Here is a 23,780-nt window from a genome sequence, read left to right on the forward strand (position 1 = left end):
TGAATCTCAACAATGGTGACAAACAACAAATCAACATATTCAGATAATTAGAAAAACTCTGAGTTTATGAACATCAAACTAGTAAATGTCATAAAAACAACAGCAAAGAATAAAAGCAAAATTAAACAAAATAATAGGAAAATTCAGCTGCATAATTTATTCATGCTGCAGTGCATGCTGGGAGTTTTGTACTATGCTGGTACCCAGCATGCATTGCAGCAAGGTATTTTTCATTTTCACCTTGTTGAGATTCATACGCTGATTGTTGATGTCTGTGTGTGTCTGCAAGTCATTGTAGACTTTTTTCTGACAGATTTTTATAATATTGCTGGATCTCATGCTGCTGTAACAAAGGGTTTGTAGTGTAAATATATTAATGGCACAACAAAATTGTTAGATTTGATTAGATTAAAAAAATACATCATCAGGTTATTTCATGATGATTTTGTAGCCATCAACAGGTAACCACCATCACCTGATCTAAGTTCATTTTAGCTTCCTTCACTACTGCAAATGTGTTTGACACACACAGTGGCTGTCTTTGAGAATTTCTAAATGTTAAACACTGAGAATTATAAAAGGTTTTTGGTTCTCTGGCTTCACTCTCTTCTGTTATACTTTTTAGCCCTCTATTATTTCTTTGTTGTTCCTTCATATCTTTTTAGTTAACTTTGTTTGCTCTATGGATTTGTTGTGTTGAAAAGTGTCTTTATTATTTTGTGGCTTGTGGTAATTATTTAATCTTTATTGGTGCTTCCTTTATTTCATTATTACCTATTTGAAAACTGTGAATGGAACTCTAGATTCATAGCCTCTAAGATTATTATTCACGTCGGCACTAATGATGTTCGTCTTCGCCAGTCAGAGATATCTAAAATTAACATTAAAGAGGTGATGTGTTCACTCAATGGTTGGCTGTCTCAGTGGTGTCCGCAAAATAATATAGAATTCATAGACAATTGGAAAAGTTTTTGGGGCAGACCTGACCTGTTGAAAAGAGATGGTATTCATTCCTCCTGGGGTGGTGCTGCTCTTCTCTCTAGTAATATGGCACATAGTCTTAGAGCTCAAACATGACAATCTGGGGCTCAGGTCAGGAAGCAGACAGACTGGCTAAACCTACCGTCTGCTAGCTGTCTCACATCACTGAGGTCAGATAAATCCCATCACATAAAGCCTCTTTCACCTAGCTATCATCATATAGAGACTGTGTCTGTTCCCCGAATTAGGAAATACAAAAAACTCCCAAACCCATTTAAGTGTACATTTTTTATTGATGTTCAACAAATAAAAAAAAAACAGATATAATACAGATGAACAACTGATAAAGCTCGGGTTGCTGAATATTCAATTCCTTTCTTCAAAAGCACTTCTTGTTAATGATACAATTACAGATCATAACCTAGATCATGAACCCAGACAATTACATTACTTTAAATTATTCATTCATTGCTATAAAGGAGAGGAAGAATTGTCTAAACTATTTAAAAAATCTAAATAAACAACATGTTTGTTAGACCCTAACATCCTCTTCTTAATATCATTAATTCATCTTTGTCATTAGGATATGTACTGACATTTTTTAAGCTGGCTAGTAAACCTCTTATTAAAAAACGCAACTTGATCCTAGAGAATTAGTCAATTACAGGCCAATATCAAATCTACCTTTTCTGTTAAAGATACTAGAAAAGGCAGTATCTTCACAACTATGTTCCTTTTTAGAAAGAAATTATATCTGAGGATTTTCAATCAGGATTTAGACCGTACCATAGTACTGAGACTGCTCTCATTAGAGTTACAAATGATTTGCTCTTATCATCCGATAGTGATTGTATCTCTCTATTAGTGTTACTTGACCTTAGTGCTGCATTTGACACTATCGACCATATGGAATTCTAATGCCATGGAATTGCATTAGCATGGTTTAAATCATACTTATCTGACCGTTATCAGTTTGTAGCAGTAAAAGGAAGAGATGTCTTATCAATCACAAGTTCAGTATGGAATACCACAAGGCTCAGTACTAGGACCGTTGCTGTTCACTCTGTACATGCTACCCTTAGGAGATATCATTAGGAAGCATGGCAATATTTTTCACGGTGATGCTGATGATACTCAGCTCTATATTTCTTCGTGCCCCAGCAAAACTTTCCAATACACAAAATGAATGGAATTGGTTAACCCTGGTTTAAAAAAAATTGGATGACTAGTAATTTCCAACTACTTAATTCTGAAAAAAACAACAACAACAGAGTTTCTAATTATTGGACAAAAAACATCTGCACATAGTAACATAGAAATATTAACAATAATTGTGTTTTATCATTTTATCAAGTCAAAACTAAGTTTCACATAATACAAGTATAAAATAAAATAAACTGTATATTGTAACGGTCACCAGCTGGAGTGCCCTTGAGAGCCACCAGAGGGCACTCCACAACAGACTATTGTCATTCCCTCACATCTCCCATAATTCTCTGCCTGGACTCATCAGCACTCATTTACCTGTGTCTCATCTTCTTGTTTGCTCACCCTATATAAGCCTGGTTCTTTCTATCATTCCCTACCAAGTTGTTAGTTGTTTACACTGCATTTCTGAGCGTTTACACTGTTTTCCATGTTCCTGGTTTTTGATATCTGCCTGTGTCCTGGTTGTTCCCGTGTTCTTGGTTTTGATCTCTGCCTGTCCTTGGATTTTCCCTTTTGCCCATGTCCCTGTGACCCTGTTATAGTTTGGACTGATTACCCGGTGTTTATGACCTCTTGCCTGTTTTCGACTTTGGATTACCTTCTGTTCAATAAAACTGCATTTGGATCCTCAACCTTCTTGTCTCGGAGCAGTACATGACAGATATAAGAAGATTTTTAGCAGATGAATGAATTGTGTTGCCAATGATTTAATAATATTTTTGTATATCAACACTCTCATTAAAATCCTTATAATTTTGGGTTCATAATAGTGCTTCAGCACTTTTGATTAGTATTAAACAGTAACATACATCAAACATTTTGTTTTATCAATGGTTATTTTTATCGCTCTGATGAATGTAATAGATCCTAATTTCTTACTAAAGGATGGTGCAAAAACTCTGTCCACTCCATTGTAAACTCAAATCCAAACTCTCAATGGCATCCTGTTTTGAGTATTTTCTCCATTCATCTGGTATCTCACCCTTCCCCTCAAATGTTTTATTGTAGTATTTTTCCAGATCTTTCTGGAATCTGCACACAAACCACTTCCAGTACATCAGATCAAAGAAGTCAGAGGAATTTATGCCCCACTTTGCATAAATGCCTCCTGCCCATCTGTATTTTTCATATGGAAACCTTCCACTTGATGTGTAAAAATGCTGATCACTTGCCAACAAATCTGTGCAAATATCAGCACAGAGATTCTGTGTTAAATCGTAACATGTGCCATTAATTCCTCTTACACGATGGAAAGGAACACTGTGATCTCCAGGATGGTTTTCTATGGAGTTGGTGCACACGGCTCTACAGAACGGACACTGGACCCAACAGCACTGGCAGAAGTGATCAATCAGAATCTCATCTGGTCTGAACTTATAATCCAAATTTACTGGAGAGGTCTTTGTGTTGAATCTACTGCTAATTTCAGACATTATAGCAGGAAGTTCTTGTCTTATCAAATCTTCTAGGAGGTTGAAATCATCAACATCATCATGTTTCACTCCACTGAGGTCTTTTTCAGAGAAGATCAGCTCGTCTGAGAGCTGCTGTGTGAAACTCTTCAACCACAATCCAACATCTCCACTGTTAACTTGAACATGTTCAGTAGATTCATGTGCTGCTTTCATGATTTTCTGCTTTAGGAGTTTAATGTTCTCCTTCATCTTGAGAAAAACACTGACACTGAGCTTATCAGTGATGTACCGACTGACTTCATCTCTGATGAAACTCTTGAAGTGCTCTCTGGGATTATGAATGTAGTTCATGTATTTGTCAAAATCCTCCTCTTCTGCCAGTGTCTTCAGGATGTGTTTCTCCAGTTTTGATCTGTTTCCATTCAGTGATTCACAGTTTGATCTCATTTCATATGTCAGATCTCTGGCAGTCTTCTTGAAGACACTCTGCTCAATGGGCTCTTGAAGTTTCTGACAGATGATCTCTCCAAAAACGACAGCTGATGTTGCTTCATGACAGTATTTCTGGAAAATACTATAGTACTCTTCTCTCTTCTTCTCAACATATATTACAGGATCATTGGCTTCTCTGAACAGTCTGTGTTGGTCAGTGATCATCTTGTTTGCTCTCTTACAGATGGAAAGAACCAAATCCATGAAGAATTCATTATTGAACACATATTGCTCTGATCCTTCCTCATATTGTATTACTCTTGCCTTGATGTAATCTATGAGTTGTTGAATGCAGCTGATGTCATAGCCCATCTTTGAAATTTTAAATGACTCAATTGTGTTGTCTGTCTGCTGAGCAACATCTGTGATAAACATTCTTATTTGGTCTTTATCATCTTGAGATAGAATGTAACCAAGCTTCTTCTTAGCTTCTCTGATGGCATTTGTGAAAGCTCCTGTAAATCCAATGGATTTCTTTATATCTACATAATAAGAATAATTTATTACAGAAAAAATATCCCCCCTCTCCCTCCAGTGGTCTACAGGGAGACATACTTCATAGGTGTCATTTAGGATCTTTCTCACATCTCTCATTATATCAATGTCTCTGATTGCAGGAGTGTCTCTGATGATCTTCTTCACACTCTGTTCGCAAAACAAATTAAACTCTTTCTTCAGTATTTCTTCATCATTTGTTTTGTCTTTGAGTTTTAAGGCAAGTTCTTTGCTCTTTTCATAGAGAGTGTTTTCATAATGTTTCTTCTGAGCATCAATCTTTTTCTTCAGGTCTCTCTGAAGAATCTCATTTAATTTCCTCTTTGTTTCTCTCACAATGTTTTCCTGAAGCTCTTTGATTTTGATTTCAAATGATGTTTTCCACTGAATCAGTATATCTTTATCTGTGTCTTTCTCAAAGAAGTCTGACATTGATTTTTTCACTTCTTCACTTGCCTTCTTCAGTTCTCTTTGAAGATCAGTTTCCTCAACTTCATGAATTGCTTCATTTTCTATTCTGTTGTGTAGTTTGATCTCAATTTCCATCATAGCACTGCGAAGACTCCAGGACCACTTGTTGTATTCGTTCTCTAGTCTCCAGCAGGCTTTGTTCTTTAGGAATTAAAACCAACAAAAATCATCCAATATGCAAAGACTTTGGAAATAATAGTTTTCTTAAGATCTAAACAACTTTAACTGTATGACTTTGATGGTCTAAACCAGTGATTCTCAACCGGTGGGCCTCGGAGCGCCATCTGGTGGGCCGTGTAGGCAGTGGTAGACTACCCCCAAATTATTATTATTTATTTATTTTTATTTACAAATCTTGTTATTTTCTAATTATCTTGTTCTTATGAATTTATATGATCAAAAACACTCAAGTCAAGTCAAGATGCATTATCTAAAAGCTAATTTAGGTTTAAATATCGCAACACCAATCACGTCAGATTGAACGTTTGTTCGATCAGATGCAGTAACATTACGTTACTGTACGGATCGTTTTCTGACAAGAAAAGCAGATGTGGGAGACAGACCTGTGCAAGGAAAAGCTTCGAAGTGTGTGGTGAGAAAATACGACGCTGAATACATTAAATTTGGTTTTATAAGGGCAGGTTACTGAGGGGGTCACACACGGACGAGAAGCGCAGCGCCGCGTCTACAACTCGAGGTATCGAACACTGGACGCGCACTCTCAGTTTATGGCCAGCAATATTGTTATGTTTAAGGACATTACGAAATTAAGATAATGTCTGTGCTATGTTATGATTGCAATTAAATGTACATTTACAATTAAATACAATCTTTGCTAAGTCTGCAGTCTGAACACTTTACCTCAGGACGTACATTAACTGAATTAATTGAGAATCTCACCTGAAAATCCGATCATTTTCATCCACGCAGCTGATAAGCTGGTAAATGAATATAAAACTACATGTATCTTGCAGCACAGGGTGAAGTCAGTATATAGGCTACATTAACGACGATTTGAGACAAATATAATGTAGTAAATTTAATCTAAAACTATGTAAATGGCGCCGGTGTGACACTCATAGAAAATAATGTGTTTGAATTTTAAAGACGTGCCGCTGCGCTTCTCGTCCGGTGTGCGACCCCCTTAAGCCGAAGGCGCATGTGGAGAAATGTTGTTGAATGTGGATTCAGGTGTTGAATGTGGAGAAATGTTGTCAAATGAGGTGCTAAAACCATCAAAGCTGCAGAGACATTTGAACAAAACTGGGCTGTGCTGGGAAGCCAACATAATATTGTTTTAAACTCGCTAACTGTATTTGATCAATTACATTTACAGTAGGCTATGTAAATTGGGGTGAATTAACTTTTTTTTAAACATTTCGTATCTATACCACGAATGTTATTTCTCGTGCCATTTATACGCCAAAAATAGTTTTTGCGTGCATATGATACACAGTTTTCGCGTGCATATGATACGCACTGTATGGCGTGTAATTTTTGGCATATAAATGGCACAAGAAATAACATTCGTGGTATAGAGATCGTGTTGCAGCGAATAGAGAGAATCCCCTCTTGTGTGTCTGGCCTGTTGTTACAGGTATGTTAGCCTGTTATTGTTACAGGAATGGTTACTGAGAAAACCTGCAAAGCCTTTTTGATACAAGGACAGTTTTCATCTATATAGCTGACTTGATCTAGTCTGCTACAGTGGCATAACAGATTAACAGCAGAGATATCATTGTACTTTTAGAATTTTCTGTTATTCTGTGTTCATACTATCATATGTGGAAAGGTGGTCCTCTGAATGTTTTTAAACACTCATTGGTGGGCCATGAGTTGCAAAAGGTTGAGAACCCCTGGTCTAAACCACATCCCTAACAGTACAAGCTTGAAAGTCCAAAAGTGACATGAACACCCACCTGTCGTGAAGCATCATTTTCAGTGTAGAACCGCTTCATCATGTTTTCTTTCTCTCTTTCACATTCCTCTCTCCACTCCACTCGTCTCCTCCTCAGTTCATCTTCATAATATTCATAATATTTCATTTTCTCTTCAAAATCTTTTTGTTCCTCTTCGTGCTGTTTTTCAAGGAGTTTCAGTTTCTCATTGAAAATCTTTTGTTGATCTTCTCTCATGTTTCTTTCTTCTTTCAGTCTCTTTTCTAAATCCTCTAGTTGTTCTCGTCTCTCTTTTTCTATTTTCTCTTTCTCTCTGATTATTCCCTCCATTTTACTCATGAGTCTCTGATTCTGTTCATCAAAAATATGTTTCTCACTTCCTCCTCTGTTTTTACCCTCCTCTTCTCTTCTCTTTTGCTCTTTATCATGACTCTGTCTTTCTTCCACCATCATCTTCATTCTCTCTTTCTCTTCTTCTAGTTCGTTCATCAGTTTTTCTCTTTCTCTGTTCAGTTGCTCCACTCTCTCCATCAGGATCTTCATCTGTTGTTCTTGTCTTTCTCTTTCCATTTGTCTGAATCTCTTACACGAGTAGAAACTCCCTCCGTTTGCTTTCACCATGTCATCTATCTTCTCCAGTAGATCACACACCTGTGTTTGTTCTCCAGTCTGATTATTATTGAACACATGATATCTGTTTCCACACGCTTCAATCAGGTTTCTGATTACAGATCCAGGTTTTCCTAAAAACTCTTCAATGGTTTTGTCCTTTAGATAATCTCCTCTGGTGAAGAGCACCATGGTGAACATCAAAGAGTTTTGACCAAACGTCTCCTGGATGATCTTCACTGATGTTGTGTCTTCTTGAGTGAATCGTTGTCCTAAATTGAGCACAATGATGAACACATGTGGTCCAGGCAGGATCATGGAGATGCAGTTGCTGATTTCTCTCTGGATCTCCTCATTAGTGAGTTCAGTATCAAAAAGTCCTGGAGTGTCGATCACAGTAACACGTCGCCCGTTGATTTCAGATGTTTCTCTCTGAGTCTCTTTAGTTATTGACTGGTGAGATAATTCTGCCTTAAACACATCTCTTCCTAAGATTCTGTTTCCTGTCGCACTTTTCCCAACTCCAGTTTTTCCCAGCAGCACAATCCTCAGTTCATCTTCACTCTCTGCTGAACCTGTAAAAGAGGAAGTCCATCAACATGTTAAATTTAATAAAACATCAGAGGTGAAAATTGCAAGCAATATTTTGCACCTGAAGTGAAATGCCAATTTGAATTAATTGGTTATGTTTCATCTGTTATGGATCAAAATGAACTAAACTACTTTACTACACCCAAAGACATGTGGACTGGTGGAGCAATTTAGTAATACATCATCTCTACATATTTTCTTCAATTAAGGCTTGAAATCCTAATGTTAGCACAATGGACACATGAGCTCCATAAGTTACAGATGTGATGTGGTCACCTTCTGACCAGGTCTGTTGAATAAGTTATTAAGGTGGGTGTCTAACTTATGAAATAAAGCAAACCTTGTATAAAATATTGACTGCATCATCATGGCCCTACAATTCAAGTCCATTTGAGAGAACATATCACCAGATGACAGCGATTTAACCTGTACTCACAATCTTTAACAGAGCTGCTGAATCTTGTTCCTGAGGATCTACTTGGTTGCAACTACACTTTGAAGGTATAAACAGGACCTGGACTGAGAACCTGAGAAAAGTCTTATTTTATGTGAAAATGTCTTATATAGACCAGAGGAGTATAAACGTTAGCAAGTGACTGTTTTGTTGTGCTGTTTTTCCATGTATGTGATCTTTTTTATACATCACAAACAGACAACATATGCAGCTCAGCAACAGTGTTTCAATGTGTGGCAAGTGTTTATGGAGCAGGAAAAAATTACAAAGACTGAATTCTAATATTGTTCATTTGAATTTTAGACACAAGGTCACGTGACTTTTAGCAATACTGAATTACTTTGTTGTTACTTTCATAGACTGTATTTTTAAACATCATATTAGAAAATTCCAGAGAATTGTAGTAGTTCTGTAATTAGCAAAAATGATCAATTTGACTATTCTAATAATCTACTTTTTATTTTATTTTATTTTTTTATTTAGTTTCAGACTCAAACGGATTTTCTGGACATTACCTGATAGTAAATGTGTCTCTAGTGAATGAATTTTCTTCTTCATCTCTTCACATTGCAGCAGTTTTTTCATCTGAACCTCAAAAAATGTCTCTGTGGAGAAAAACTCTCCTCTGTTTTCCTCCAGCATCTGCTCAATGTTCTCCATCAACGTGGACACTTGTGTGGTGGGACCAAAGAAATGATGTCGTCCTCCAAAACAGTGAAAGACAGTCTTTGTTTCTTCATTGAGTTCTGCTGTCTGATTCTCGGAATTATGCATTATGAGGATCATGATGTGTTTGTTGATTCTTGAGCTGAATATATTCTGGATCTTCTCCATTTCTGCTTTGTCTTCATTATTGAGTGGAGCATCAGGAACAACGAGGAGGAAAACATGAACTCCAGGATCACAGAGAGACACACAGCGGAGAGTCTGACGCATCACTTCCTCCTCTGAGAGCTGAGTGTTGAACAGAGCTGGAAGCTCCACCAGACTGATCACACGACCATGAAGCTCCACGTCTGATCTTCTGTCTTTCTGCTGCAGGATCTGCTCTGATATGGAGGATTTTAATGTGCCATCGCTCCCACACACAACCAGATTCAGCTTCACACCCTCTGAAACAGATAGTAGAGGAAGTGCATTTAAAAAAAAAAAAACTTTCATCACTAGAAACATCAAATATCATCCCACTCACGTCTTTCTGTGGCTTGTTGCTTTATTGTGAAATACTGTGAAGCTTCAGCACAAACCAGGTGCCGTCCATCATTCATTTGTACAATGTCCTCAAACGTCTGCAGAAGATCATCAGGAGAGCTGCTTCTCTGAAGACTGAAGTGTCTGTTGAAGCATTTCTGAATAATTTTCTGTAGGATGTCATTGGTTTCAGTCGGCTCTTGTGTCGTGAGCACCATGGTGTGTTGATAAACCTGCTCAGTGAAAGAGTCCAGCACCTTCTCCACACACTCTTGATCTTCTGTTGAACACTGCTCATGTTTGAGGAGCAGAACGATCACATGAGGTCCTGGATTAGACAGATACACACACTCTCTGACTGTCTGTGTGATCTGATGATCTGAGATGTTTGTTTGGAGCAGCTGAGGACTGTTGATGACGCTCACACGTCTGTCCTTCAATCTTCCTCCGACTCTCTCTACAACATCTGGAGGAGCTTCACTGTCGAACGCTGCTCGCCCCAACAGGAAGTTTCCCACTCGACTGTTTTCTGACACACTCTTCCCCAGTAGAACAATCCTCACTGCAAAGAGTAAAATCAGACATTTAATATTCACATTCCTCACATCACACAATAACACAGAGCACATGTGATATGTATCACGTTGTTATGCTAATCTTTTAATCAATGAGCTTTAATCAAACATCATAGTTATTCGAAAGAAATTACAATTTGTTTTGTGAATCAGGCATTGAGAAAGCTCACACATGCCTGAATCATTTGCCATATTTTCACTTAGACAGTGGCTTTTGTCTCACATTCATTGTTTTTGTCTGATGCAAGAGATCCACGTCCGCCTGACTGAAGATGCGCCATATTGTGCTGACTATCTTTGGGTGGAATCTTCATTCCACCGGAGATGGGCCACTGCGAGACAGCATGTCTGCTCCTGTATTCATGGAGCCTGGCACATGTGATGCCCTCACAGAACAAAGGTTACACTGTGCCCATAGGAGAAGATGTCTCACCATTCTGCGCAGAGGGTGAGACCTGAGAACCCTTGGTGGTTTATATAAGCAACCACCGTAATGCTGTCCAATTGCATCATCTCAAAGCAGTTCATGGGGGCTGTCCTGACGCTGAAGCCCGGCCCGTCTTGGCAGCGCCCGTTAAGACCACCTTCCTTCTGGAAACTGATCCCAGTTCTATCCCCGTCTGATATAGGTGGGGCAATTTCAAAAGCACCAGGCACCACTTTGAGGATGTGCTGGCCCGTACGCCATGATCGGAGCGTGACCCTGGCTTTTAGCCAATGTTGGAGTGGACGCATTTGGAGCAGACCCAGCGGACCCAGCGGACCCAGCAAAAAGGGAGACTGCTGTCATGAGGCCCAAAAGCCTCTGGGGACCTTTTTGAGGGGAAAGAAGTTCCCCACTTTGAACAAGGCTGAAAGCCAAGCCTGCATTAGGGCTGAATCTAATGTCGCTCCCAAGAATGAAATTCGCTGGCTGGGGAGTAGCAAGCTTTTGCTGAAGTTGGTCCAGAAACCCAAGCTCTCCAAGTGGCTGAGGAGTAAGGATCTGTGTGTATATAGCTCCAGTTCCGATTGGGCCAGAAGCAACCAATCGTCACAGTAGTTGAGGATGCGGACTCCCATCTGCCTCAGAGGGGAAAGGGAGGAGGGGGGGATTTATATTTCAATGTATATAAAAATATACATTGTTATTTTTATTTATTTTTTTACTTTTTTTACTTTTTTTTTTTATTAAGCAGATTTTTAAATGACAATGTGCATGACATATGAAAAACAACACAACCTGCTTTTTTCAACCATAAGAATGAGTAAAGAAAATGTATACAAATATACAGAACACTCTTAACACTACCCAACCCAAAACATCCCATACACTCACAAAAAAAAAAAAAAAAAAAAAATTATAATAATACATTTTATATACATACATACATACACACACACATACATACAAATAATAAAAATAAAAAAAACAACAAACAAAAATCAAATCTCCAGTGAAGGTACAGTCTCAAAAAAGGAGATAAAAGGATTCCACACTCTATAAAATGAGTCAACAGAGTCCCTGATGGAGTGTTTAATTTTTTCCAGATGTAGAAAGGACATTAAGTCTTTCAGCCAAGAAAGATTAGAAGGGGGGCATGAAGATTTCCAATGCAACAGTATTCGTCTTCTGGCTACCAATGAAGCAAAAGCAATAATATCAGCATGACGTTTGTTGTACAAGCCATCAACAGGTGTTATTCCAAAAATCGCAATTATTGGACAGGGTTTCACAGAAACATTGAGAGCCTTTGACAGTGTATCAAAAAAAGAAGACCAGTATGAATACAATTTAGGACAGGTATAAAATGTATGAGTGTGATCTGCTGGGGAGAGCAAACATCTATTGCACCTATCATCTTCTATTAAAGAAAGTTTCTTCAATTTAGCTTTGGTGAAGTGAATTCTGTGAACAACTTTAAACTGAATAAGATTCAAGCGAGCACAAATGCAGACAGAGTTAATTTTAGCTAGAGCATTATTCCACAGCTCCATGTCAAGCTCCAGACCCAGCTCTCTCTCCCAGGTTCCCTTGAGCGCAAAGAGAGGAGGGAATTGCGAAGATCGTAACAAGCCATAAATTGAGGAGATATGACTATGCGATTTCGGGAGAGACATTATATTTTCAATTAAAGTTTTCATTGGCTGGTGAGGGAAGGTATTAAAGTGCGCTTTAGCAAAGTCACGCAATTGAAAGTAGCGGAACAAATTGGATCTAGATATTTTGAATCTACTCAACAAATCGTTGAATGACGCAAATACATGATCATCAAGAAACAAATCATGAAATAGAACAAGGCCCTTCTCTCTGAGCTGGGCAAAAGTTGAATCTAAAGTAGAAGGAACAAAAAGATGGTTACCGCAAATAGGCATTAAGGTGGACAATGAGTTTAATTTAAAATGACGACAAAACTGTTTCCAAATTTTGAGTGATGAGAGCACAATTGGGTTGGTGGTGTATTTAGAAGGCCGTTTCAAATTGGGATCAAAAACTAATGCCGATAATGAGGATGATAAGCAGGAGTTAGCTTCCATTATACACCAATCAATATTCTGAGAATTACACCATGCATATAATTTCTGAATATTAGCTGACCAATAATAGAAAAGAAAATTTGGAAGAGCGAGACCCCCATCCTGTTTGGTTCTTTGAAGAGTTGACTTGTTTACACGTGGAGGCTTACCAGCCCAAATATATGTGGATATAATGGAGTCGAATGATTTAAAAAAAGATTTAGGAAGAAAAACAGGAATAGTCTGAAATAAAAAAAGGATTCTTGGTAGAATATTCATTTTGATTGATTCAATCCTGCCTACAAGAGAAAGTGGAAGATTGTTCCAACGCTGGAGATCTACTTTAATGTGGCCCATTAATTTAGTAAAGTTTTCTTTGTGCAATGACCTGAATGAGTTTGAAATATGAACCCCTAGATAGCGGAAACCTGTAGAGGACATGTGAAAAGGGAGCATAGCTGGAGGAATTTGTTTCGCCAAGTCATCTATGGGAAAACACTCACTCTTAGCAAAATTCAACTTATAACCTGAAATTAATCCGAACTCATTCAAAAGGTGCATTATATTATCTATGCAGTTTAGAGGGTCTGAGACATATAACAGGAGGTCGTCTGCATACAGTGATACACGATGCTCCCTTCCTCCTCTATAAATACCTGAAAACACTGAAGACGATTTTAATGCTATAGAGAGAGGCTCTATAGCTAAGGCAAAAAGGAGAGGCGAAAGTGGGCAGCCTTGACGGGTGCCACGAGAAAGAGAGAAGTAAGGGGACGTTTCAGAATTAGTTTTCACACAAGCTGATGGAGTGGAGTATAATAGACGAATCAATGATATTATTTTAGGTCCAAACCCAAATTTTTGTAAAACCATGAATAAATAATCCCACTCCACCCGGTCAAAAGCCTTCTCCGCATCTAGCGAGATAACCATTTCTGGCTTTGATGACTTAGATGGAGTAAAGATAACATTTAGGAGTCTACGTATATTAGAAGACAACTGACGACCAAGTATAAAGCCAGTTTGATCTTCTGATATAATTGACTGGAGATGAGCCTCCAAGCGTTTGGCCAATACTTTAGCTAGTAATTTAATGTCATTATTGATTAGGCTAATAGGTCTGTAACTGCCACAAAGTTTAGCATCTTTGTCTTTCTTTAATATTAAGGAAATCAAAGCTTGGTTTAAGGATGATGATAGGAAGCCTTGATCTAAGGAGTGATTGTACAAATCTAATAATAAGGGGGACAATTGAGTGGAAAACTTTTTAAAAAATTCAGCAGGAAAGCCGTCAGGGCCAGGAGCTTTATTATTTTTCATGGTTAGGATACAGGAGGCTATCTCTTCCAGGCTGATAGGCTCGTCGAGGCTGTTGGCAACATCAGGACTAATCTTAGGTATCTCTAATTGGGAAAGGAAAGACTGAATATCAGCAATGTCTACGTTAGCTTCAGATTTGTAAAGATTAGAATAGAAAGAAGAAAACTCTGAGTTTATTTTAACCGGATCATTAATAAGGTTATTTGAGGAGTCATACACCTGTGTGATTAACTGAGAAGCAGTTTGGTGTCTGAGCTGAGATGCTAACAGGCGGCCAGCTCTATCGCCATGCTCATAATAGGTTGCCCTTGTGCGTTTTAGCCGAAACTCTGCCTTGTTGGTTGTCAATAAGTCAAATTCAGTTTGTAACTTTAGCCGTTGTGTCTCTAAAACAGGGTTTGGTGACCTGGCATTTAGCCTATCTATCTCTAAGATTTTATCAACGAGTTTCTGCTGTTTTAATTTCCTATAGCTTTAGTCCAATATGCATTAAAGGAAATTATCCTCCCACGTATAAAAGCTTTAAATGTTTCCCATAGAAGTGATGGCGAAACTGATTCTGATTTGTTGGTTTCCAAAAAAAAATCAATGTTATTAGAAATATAATCGCAAAATTCTTTATCAGCTAACAACCCAGTATTGAGCTTCCAGCCTCCAGCATGTCTACACAAGTTTTGTGGGAAAGAGAGGTCTAAAATGTGTGGGGCATGGTCTGAGATAATTATCGCTGAATATTCTGTAGATTTAACTTGTGATAAGAGAGCCTTGTCAATAAAAAAATAATCAATACGTGAATAAACACGATGAACATTTGAAAAAAAAGAAAACTCTTTTGCAGTTGGATTAAGAAAGCGCCAAGGGTCTACACATCCCGTCTGATCTGCTAGAGATGAGAAGGATCTAGACATTGACGTAGGAGCTGATGACTTGGGCTGTGAGCGGTCCAAACTTGGGTTGATTGTGCAATTAAGATCCCCACCTAAAATAAGGTGATGGGTATCCAGATTTGGAAGATGGGAAAAGAGCGAGGTCATAAAAGCAGGGTTATCAAAGTTAGGGGCATAAACGCTAACTAATATAACAGGTGTTTGGTACAAAATCCCAGATACTATTACGTAGCGCCCATCAGGATCAGATATTACGTTGTGTGGGACAAACTTTATACGTTTGTGTATTACAATTGCGGTGCCTCTAGATTTACTATTAAAGTTTGAATGAAAAACTTGACCAATCCATGGTTTACGTAGTCTTACATGATCACTAACCCTGAGGTGAGTCTCCTGTAAAAAAACAATATCCGAAGACAGGCTCTTTAAGTGTGAGAACACCCTTGACCTTTTAATTTGACCACCTAGACCCCTAACATTCCAAGTAACAAATTTGACATTATGACCAGCCAACCCCTCTATGTTCACTTTAGGACTAATCATTTGTTATCGTGAGGATAAAAGAGAAAAAGAAAAAAAGAGTCTGAGACGAGTAAATAAAAGGTGTGGAAAGAAGGAGAGAGAGAAGAGAAAAAAAAAACGAAAAAAAAAACGAAAAAAAAAAAAAAAAACGTATACTTACAACTCTGATGCTCGTCTTTTGGAACATGACGAGTAGCCAGAACAACAATTCTCACAACCGATTAACCACGTAGAACTGTCAACTCCTAAAAGTTAGATATACACCTAAAGCAGCTATCAAGGCTTAGATATCCGCCGAGAAACTATATAAATATAGAAATAATAATAATAAAAAATAAACAACCAAGTAGATGATAAGAAAACAGATTAAAAAAAAAAATAAAAAAAATAAAAAAAAAGTTAAAGTTGGTAAGTTATATAAGCGATCCGCCACAAGACGGCATTACCAACATGGATCAGGTGGTATGACATTTAAAACCATCAACCGAATAACTTGTGCAATCCATAAAATATATAATTTGGGGATGCGTGAATAACAACTAAATAAAGCAGACAGATGCACTCGTAGACGTAGTGTGGCAGACAAATTTTCCTTCAAGGGCAAGGCTGATCGCAAGTACAGTGAGAGCTCAACGCTGTCCTTAAATTATTTACAGCAGCTTGTACTTGTTGAATTTACCATCCCAATTCGGACACGGGTATAGCCCACGACCTAATTAGGAAAGTTTTGATGGTAAAACGACTCCGCTGCCTCAGGGGAATCAAAGATCCGTTCCACGCCGTTACGACTCACTCGAAGGCGAGCAGGGTACAGCATACCAAAGCGTACTTCTTTCTGATAAAGTAGGCTCTTGACCTTGTTGAAAGCCGCTCGTTTCTTCGCCACCTCAGCGCTGAAGTCCTCGTACATCTTGATTTTGTGGCCCTTGTAAGACATGACTTTGTGGGATTTAGCCCAATTCATGACAGTTTCCTTCACGATGTAACGATGAAATCTGATAATCAGCGGGCGTGGAGATTCCTCTGCGCGAGGTCTGGGCCGCAGGCTACGGTGGGCGCGATCCAGCTCAGGTGGTTCTGTAAGGGAGTCACCGAGGAGTTCAGAAAGCAGGTTAGTCATAAACTCTCGTGCGTTTTTTCCCTCAAGGCCCTCAGGAAGGCCTACCACTCGTATATTCTGCCGCTTCGAGCGAGAAATCAGATCTTCTGCGCTAGCTTTGAGCGCCGTGTTTTCTTTTTCCATTGTCGTCAGTTTTGATTGAACAGCGCTCACATCATGCTCGAGCTGAGCTATTCGGTCGCTATGGTCTGAGAGACCCGATTCCATCTCGCTTATGGTCACTGCCTGTGTTGTCAGGGTCGTACCGATCGATTCAATTGAAGATCGAATTGGTTCCAGAGAACTATTTAGAAGTGCAACAAACTCCCCGGTCATGTCTTTTCTGAATCTTTCGAGCTCTTTGACTAGAGATTCGATTGTGAGATGTGCAGGTTCGGGCTCGTTTTCCGCCATTTTGCTGCTTTCTTGAGAGGCCTGTGCATGTTGAACTTGAGACTGCTGTTTACCTCCCGTCCTCGTAGACTTGCTCATTTTAAGTGAAATATTCCGAAGGCGGAATTTTTCAAACATACAAAAAGAATTAAAGGAATACGAAGTGCTGATAGAATAGGGTGTATTCTGAAGAGATTACATGAAATAATGCGGAGCTTCGACACCGTGCGTCTCAACACCACATTGCCAAACCGGAAGTCTACATTGTTATTTTTAAATGTATAACATGTTTAATAGGGAGCCAATGCAGTGTTGACAGAACCGGGCTAATATGCACATACTTCCTGGTTCTAGTAAGAACTCTAGCTGCTGCGTCCCAGGCAGGTGATGCACCGTGTAACACCCATAAGCACATACATAACTTCAATTTGGCAAATAGCCAAACTCGATAACATTCGTCCCCCTATGTATTTAACATGTACTTCCCACGGCTATCCCTGGAATAATTAGTAATTAATATATATAAGTAAAGCAGGAGATGAGCTGTTGTAGAGATTCTGAAAGAACTGTCATGTTCTGAGGTAAGCAGATTTGTTTGACAGAATATGCATGTCAAGTCAAGTCAAGTCAAGTATATTTGTATAGCGCTTTTCACAATACAGATTGTATCAAAGCAGCTTCACAGTATTAAATTAAAATAATACAACAAGGTTTGTTTCTAGTGGAATTTATTGATTGATAAAATTAAATTAAATATCCCCAAAATATCCCCAACTGAGCAAGCCAAAGGCAACAGTGGCAAGGAACCGAAAAACTCCATCAAGTGACCTAATGGTGTCCTAAAACTCCATCAGGTGACCTAATGGAGAAAAAAAAACCTTGGGAGAACCCAGGCTCAGTCGGGGGCCAGTTCTCCTCTGGCATTTATGAGCTAGAGGCCGGATTGTAGTTTGAACTATAAGATTTAAAAATATTATATGAATGCCTGGCTGAAGAGATGCGACTTTAATCTAGTTTTAAACTGGGAGAGCGAGTCTGAGCAACGAACAGTATCAGGAAGACTATTCCAGAGTTTTGGAGCCAAATGTGAAAATGCTCTCCCTCCTTTGGTGGTTCTGGATATCCTAGGTATGACCAAAAGCCTTGAATTTAGTGATCTTAAAGAGCACGATGGATTATAGGGCGATAGAAGATCCGTTAAATAGACTGGAGCTAAGCCGTTTAGGGCTTTATAAGTCAGTAGCAATACCTTGTAATTAATACGGAACTTTATAGGTAACCAATGCAGTGATGATAAAATCGGTGTTATATGATCATATTTTCTTGATCTAGTAAGAACTCTAGCGGCGGCATTTTGGACTAACTGTAGCTTGTTTATTGAGGATGCAGGACAACCAGCTAATAAAGCATTACAGTAATCCAGTCTCGAGGTCATGAATGCATGAACTAACTTTTCTGCATCAGAAACTGATAGCATATTACGTAGCTTAGCAATGTTTCTAAGGTGCAAAAAGGCTGTTTTTCTAACATATGAAATATGATTTTCAAAAGACAGGTTGCAATCGAGTATAACACCCAGGTCTTTTACTGTAGAGGATAAAGTAACAGGACATCCTATGATGTTAAAGTTGTATTGTGCAAGGTTTTGTGGGCGTTTTTTTGAACCGATAAGTATTACCTCTGTCTTGTCTGGATTTAAGACAGAGGTAATACTTATCGGTACTTCATGTAAATGAAGTACTTTAGAATTCAATTGATAATCATTAAGATATCAGATTTATCTGTCTTCATCACCTGTGCTTTCAGTGGTGGTCATGTTTATATTTTGTTTTCTCCTCCTTCTCCGAACCATGTTCTTTGACTCCTTACGTCTGTTCATCGTCCTGTAAGATATTTCAGCGAAGTGATTCAGTGATTACTGGAAATAATCGCATTATTGGTGCACATGTAAACGTCACTGAAAGAAAGAGAAACACAAGAACAACTGACTTTAGCCACAGCCTTAGATGAAATCAACTGAAGAGAAAAGAAAACACCAAAAATGAAAATTAGCCCATGATTTACTCACCCTCAAGTCATCCTAGGTGTATATGACATTCTTCTTTCAGACAAATACAGTCGGAGTTATATTAAAAAATGTCCTAGCTCTTCTAAGCTTTATAATAGCAGTGAATAGTTGTTTCTGTTTTGAAGTCCATAAAAGTGCATCTATCTATCATAAACGAACTCCACACAGCTCTGGGGGGTTAATAAAGGCATTCTGAAGCAAAGCGATGAGTTTGTTTAAGAAAAATATCCATATTTAACACTTTACAAAGTAAAATTCTAGCTTCTGGACAAACAGCCATCCGCAGTCTACTTACGGCCAAAGCACAACTTACGCAACTTGTGACGTCGGAAGTTTGGCCTCATCGACAAACAACCTCCTCAACAAACTCGTCTCCATACCGGTGTGATGACTCCGATCTTCAACCAGATGGAACTGGATATATTCCGATTGTTCCAATCCAATCTGACTTCTGACCTGTAATGCTGCCTGAATCATAATCATACACTGTTCGTTCATAGGCCAGAGCAGAACTGGCCCCCCGACTGAGTCTGGTTTCTCCCAAGGTTTCTTTCTCTATTCAGTCACTGATGGAGTTTTAGTTCCTTGCCTCTGTTGTCTTTTTCGCCTTTTTTCACCTTTGTTGACATTGGCTTTTGGCTTGCTTAGTTGTGGACATTAAAATTTAACATTAAATTGAATGTTCAACAATAATATTGATCTGCCTGCATTGACACCATTATATGAGAACTGAACTGAGCTGGACGATGACATCACGGTTGTCAAACACTGAGTGTTCGAGTGCTACATAGCCAGTTGGGTCTTCGGGTCAGCTGGGAAAGTATCTGTATTGTAAAAAGTGCTATATAAATAAATGTGACTTGACTTGACCTGACTTGAAGTAGCGTAGTGTGTCATGGAGTAGCGTAAATATCAGCAGTCGTATTACTCACATAAGTTGCACTTCCATATGTTCGTTTGGCCGGAAGCTATTTTACTTTATAAAGTTTTAAAGGTTGTATCAGTGATTTCAGGCCCCCAAAAAAATGATCACATTTATCTAATCTTTCCTAACGATCCGCTAGCTGCCCGCCCAGTAAGCAGGCCGTCAAAAAAACGCGTCTCTGTAGGTCACCGACAGGGGGAGGGTGTTGTGAGGTTTTGTGCTCGTGCACGGCTGCACGCGAAGTCTGAGCTGAAGAAGAAGCTGGCTCAAAACCTCACAACACCCTCCCCCTGTCGGTGATTGGTTGGAACACTATTTGTTTTGGTTTTGAGTGGTTGGTGAAACCAATTGTTTTTGTGTGCAGATCTCAAAGCCTAGGCTGCCAACAGAGACGCGTTTTTTTGACGGCATGCTTATGGGGCGGGCAGCTAGCGTATCGTTAGGAAAGATTAGATGAATGTGATAATTGTTTTTTGGGGGCCTGAAATCACTGATACAACCTTTAAATATGGATCTTTTTTAGGGATGCACCGATCTGATACTGCCATTTTTGCCGGATCGGGTATCGGTCAGACGAGCTAACACAAATACGTAACTGTTACATAACTGCAATGCAATCTGGTGACCAAACTTACGTCGTGGCAACCAGAAAAGTGAAATTCACAGATGCGTTGCTACAACGTAACTTTGTGACGTTACCAGTTAGTAAGCACGACGTTGTGACAACGTAACTTTACAGACATGCAACGTCGAGACTACGTTGTCATTTGGTAAGTCATGAAATTACCAAAAAGTATGAATAAATTACGCAACTGCGACGTCGTGTGTTAGCTGGGGAGGCCGATCCAAATCCGATATTGTGCATATACTATTCAGTGTTATTGTTAAGCCCCACAAAAGGCACACAAACATTATAAATCACCATACGTTTTCGTGCACAATATTATAAGTGTTCTGAAGCCATTATATAGTATAATGTGAGATAGAAATTAATATTTAAGTCGTTAAATTCAAGCTCACGTAAACGTTTCCCTCAGCTGCGGCTGTCAAACATTCTTCATTCAGCATTGAAACAGCGCGTCGCGTTCGGTTACGACATTAAACACGATGAAACTCTCTCCAAGATGATTCAATGTTACTATTATTGTACTTGATCTGTAGATAAAGGTCTATGGTTTCGCATAAAACAAACAACTTGCTGGACTTTATTGCTTATTTATTTACTTTCTACCGGGTGTCTGTTAGATCACAACACTGCAGTCAGAGCACTATTTGTTCTTCACGCGCACAGTAACTGAAATTTAAAACTGTTAAAAGAAAATGCTGAATAGACTATTGCATATATAGATACTGTATAATACACGCATCAATATGTATTTTCTTTGTGCTTTAACTTTTCAATGCGGACTCTACGCTGTGTCCAGTTTATATACTGTCTATGGTGCCGCACTGTATTGGAGCCTTTCATATCATAATACAGTGACGCAATGAAAGATTATTTCTGTGACTCATATTGCTTCAAGCGCATCATTCTGCACTCGGGATGCCCATAAGCGCTTTGTGCCGCACAGGGGGGCAGGGTTTCGGAAAACATTGAAGCTTCCCGGGCGCCGCCATTGATTAGCAGACCATCACCTGCTGTTAGCATTCCATTGACTCCCATTCATTTTGGCGTCACTTTGACAGCAAATAACTTTACATCTGAGGCGTTTAAAGACTCCATTTGTCCATTATTTATTTCTAAAGAAACACGAAAATGTATAAAAGGCTCCATTACCTTATAGCTATGACCCCGTAGATGCAGTTTTTGTAAAAATAGGCTAACGATTGCGTCATAACCACGCGACTCTCTATCGCACAGTAGAGAAATTACCATATAGACAGGAGGAGAAGCTCGCGGGCAATCGGGGGGACGTGGAGACAAAATGACAAAGTAATTAATCAGAATACTTAGCAAAAGTTACTCCTGCTCCTAGCTCATGGACACCTCCTACTCACACTCTCCGTCTCTGCAAGTTTCGGAAGGGAATGATTCAGATTTCTCTTGGCACAGCCACTAGAAGACAGACGGGTTGCTCACGTCACATCTACGTCGTCAAGCTCAGTTTGAGTCTGTGCAGTACGCTCGACCCCCAGGAAGTGAGTGCTTCTAATTGACTTCACTTTTCTCCGTTGAAACCTATGGGGTCGCTGTGTCCAGTTTATATACTGTCTATGGTGCCGCACTGTATTGGAGCCTTTCATATCATAATACAGTGACGCAATGAAAGATTATCATCAGTTCTTGTTCTGTCCTATCTTTCATATGTTGCTACCTCATTAAACAGCTGTGCTATACATTTAAAAAATGTCTAAAATTTATAGTAGGCTATATATAAAACAATTGATATTTTTGATTTTTGTTATCTTGTTTTTCATGAATAATTTTACAACAATACAAAGAGCAATGTGTAAAGTTTTACCAGATTTAGTGTTACACTTATCGTCTCTAATTTGTTCCCCACTAAACGTTTTTCACAAAATGTTCAGATTTTATACAATTATTGTGAACTCGTAATTTTTCTAGTCTAGAAAATCCACTAATCTAGTTTATTATAGAATTTATGTCAGATTATGATCATATATTTTTTGTTGTTGTTGTTTTTCTTTATATTGAAGTTGTCTGTATTGAGCAGATAGTGTTTAACACACAAAATAGTGATTATCAGTTCAACACAGAGTTATAGAAATTCTACTTGATAAAAAAATAAATAAAAAACTGCGCTGGTATCGGTATCGGATCGGTATCGGTCGATACTCAGAATTTTTGGTATCGGATCGGATCGATTCTGAAAAAATGGTATCGTTACATCCCTAATATTTTTCTTACACAAACGCATAGATTCACTTCAGAAGGCCTTTATAAACCCCCGGAGCCACGTGGAGCACTTTTATTAGTTGACACATTAAAGGTAACACAAAATGTGTAGTCCTTCTATAAACACAGAGATGTGTTGAGAAATTACACAGGTTGTGTTGTTTTCAAAACATTATTTTATAAGAGCGTGCCGACACACCCTCATAGTGCATTGTATGCAGTGTTTGCTATGTACTCAAACATTTTATTTATATGTAAATAAACGTTATTAATGCACAAGATGTTTTCAGTTGCTGCATTTTTATTTAATTCAAAGTGCAAACTTGATTAACTGTTACTGTTACTCTTCAAAAACTTTTCACAAAAGCAGCACTGTAAATTAGGGGTTGAAGCATGAATAATGTACAGGACAGTGAGTCTGTCCAGTTTGAAACATTTTATTTTTTGTTTGCACATAAAGTCTGTACTCAACTATTGATTAAATGGTTCATATTTTGACATCTACAATATATATATTTTTTAAATGACACATTTGAATATTTGATTACCTGACACAACATGTTGTCCCTGAGCACACACACTAGCCTACTTGTGTTTAAACTGACACGTCATTTTTAACTTCTCTTTTTAGAGTGTAGGTAAACAAGCCACTCAACTGAATCAACTGAATAATCTCGTCTTTAATACAATAAAAATATTTTAAAAAAGCTTAAGAAATATGTGTTGAGCAACATGATAGAGAACGTTTATATAACACTTCTGCATAATGTTTTACAACTTAAACATCTTATTGCAGTCTGTGACTAGATGAACGTAAAGCTCGTAGTTATTA

At 38.5% G+C, this 23,780-nt stretch overlaps 1 protein-coding gene across 8 annotated transcripts in view; it reads right to left on the minus strand.

The window, feature by feature from the left end:
* Positions 1-348: 348 nt before the first annotated feature.
* Positions 349-23,780, minus strand: part of LOC309477287 (uncharacterized protein) — a 23,799-nt gene continuing 367 nt past the window's right edge. For 2 of the 8 annotated variants that reach the window (XM_082140493.1, XM_082140491.1), the window contains 5 exons: positions 18,893-19,055; positions 9,808-10,368; positions 9,131-9,727; positions 6,983-8,145; positions 350-5,204 (listed from right to left, as the gene is read on the minus strand). In XM_082140493.1, coding sequence (XP_081996619.1) covers positions 3,069-5,204; positions 6,983-8,145; positions 9,131-9,727; positions 9,808-10,368; positions 18,893-18,977 — 4,542 coding nt within the window. In that variant the 5' untranslated portion in view covers positions 18,978-19,055 and the 3' untranslated portion in view covers positions 350-3,068. Of the gene's footprint in view, positions 5,205-6,982; positions 8,146-9,130; positions 9,728-9,807; positions 10,369-18,892; positions 19,056-19,087; positions 19,115-19,166 lie in introns of all 8 variants that reach the window. The other 6 variants (XM_082140492.1, XM_082140489.1, XM_082140495.1 and 3 more) reach the window with 6 other exon arrangements.

Source organism: Leuciscus leuciscus (assembly GCF_965113295.1).
Source record: "Leuciscus leuciscus genome assembly, chromosome: 1".
In the NCBI taxonomy this organism is placed as follows: Eukaryota; Metazoa; Chordata; class Actinopteri; order Cypriniformes; family Leuciscidae; genus Leuciscus; species Leuciscus leuciscus.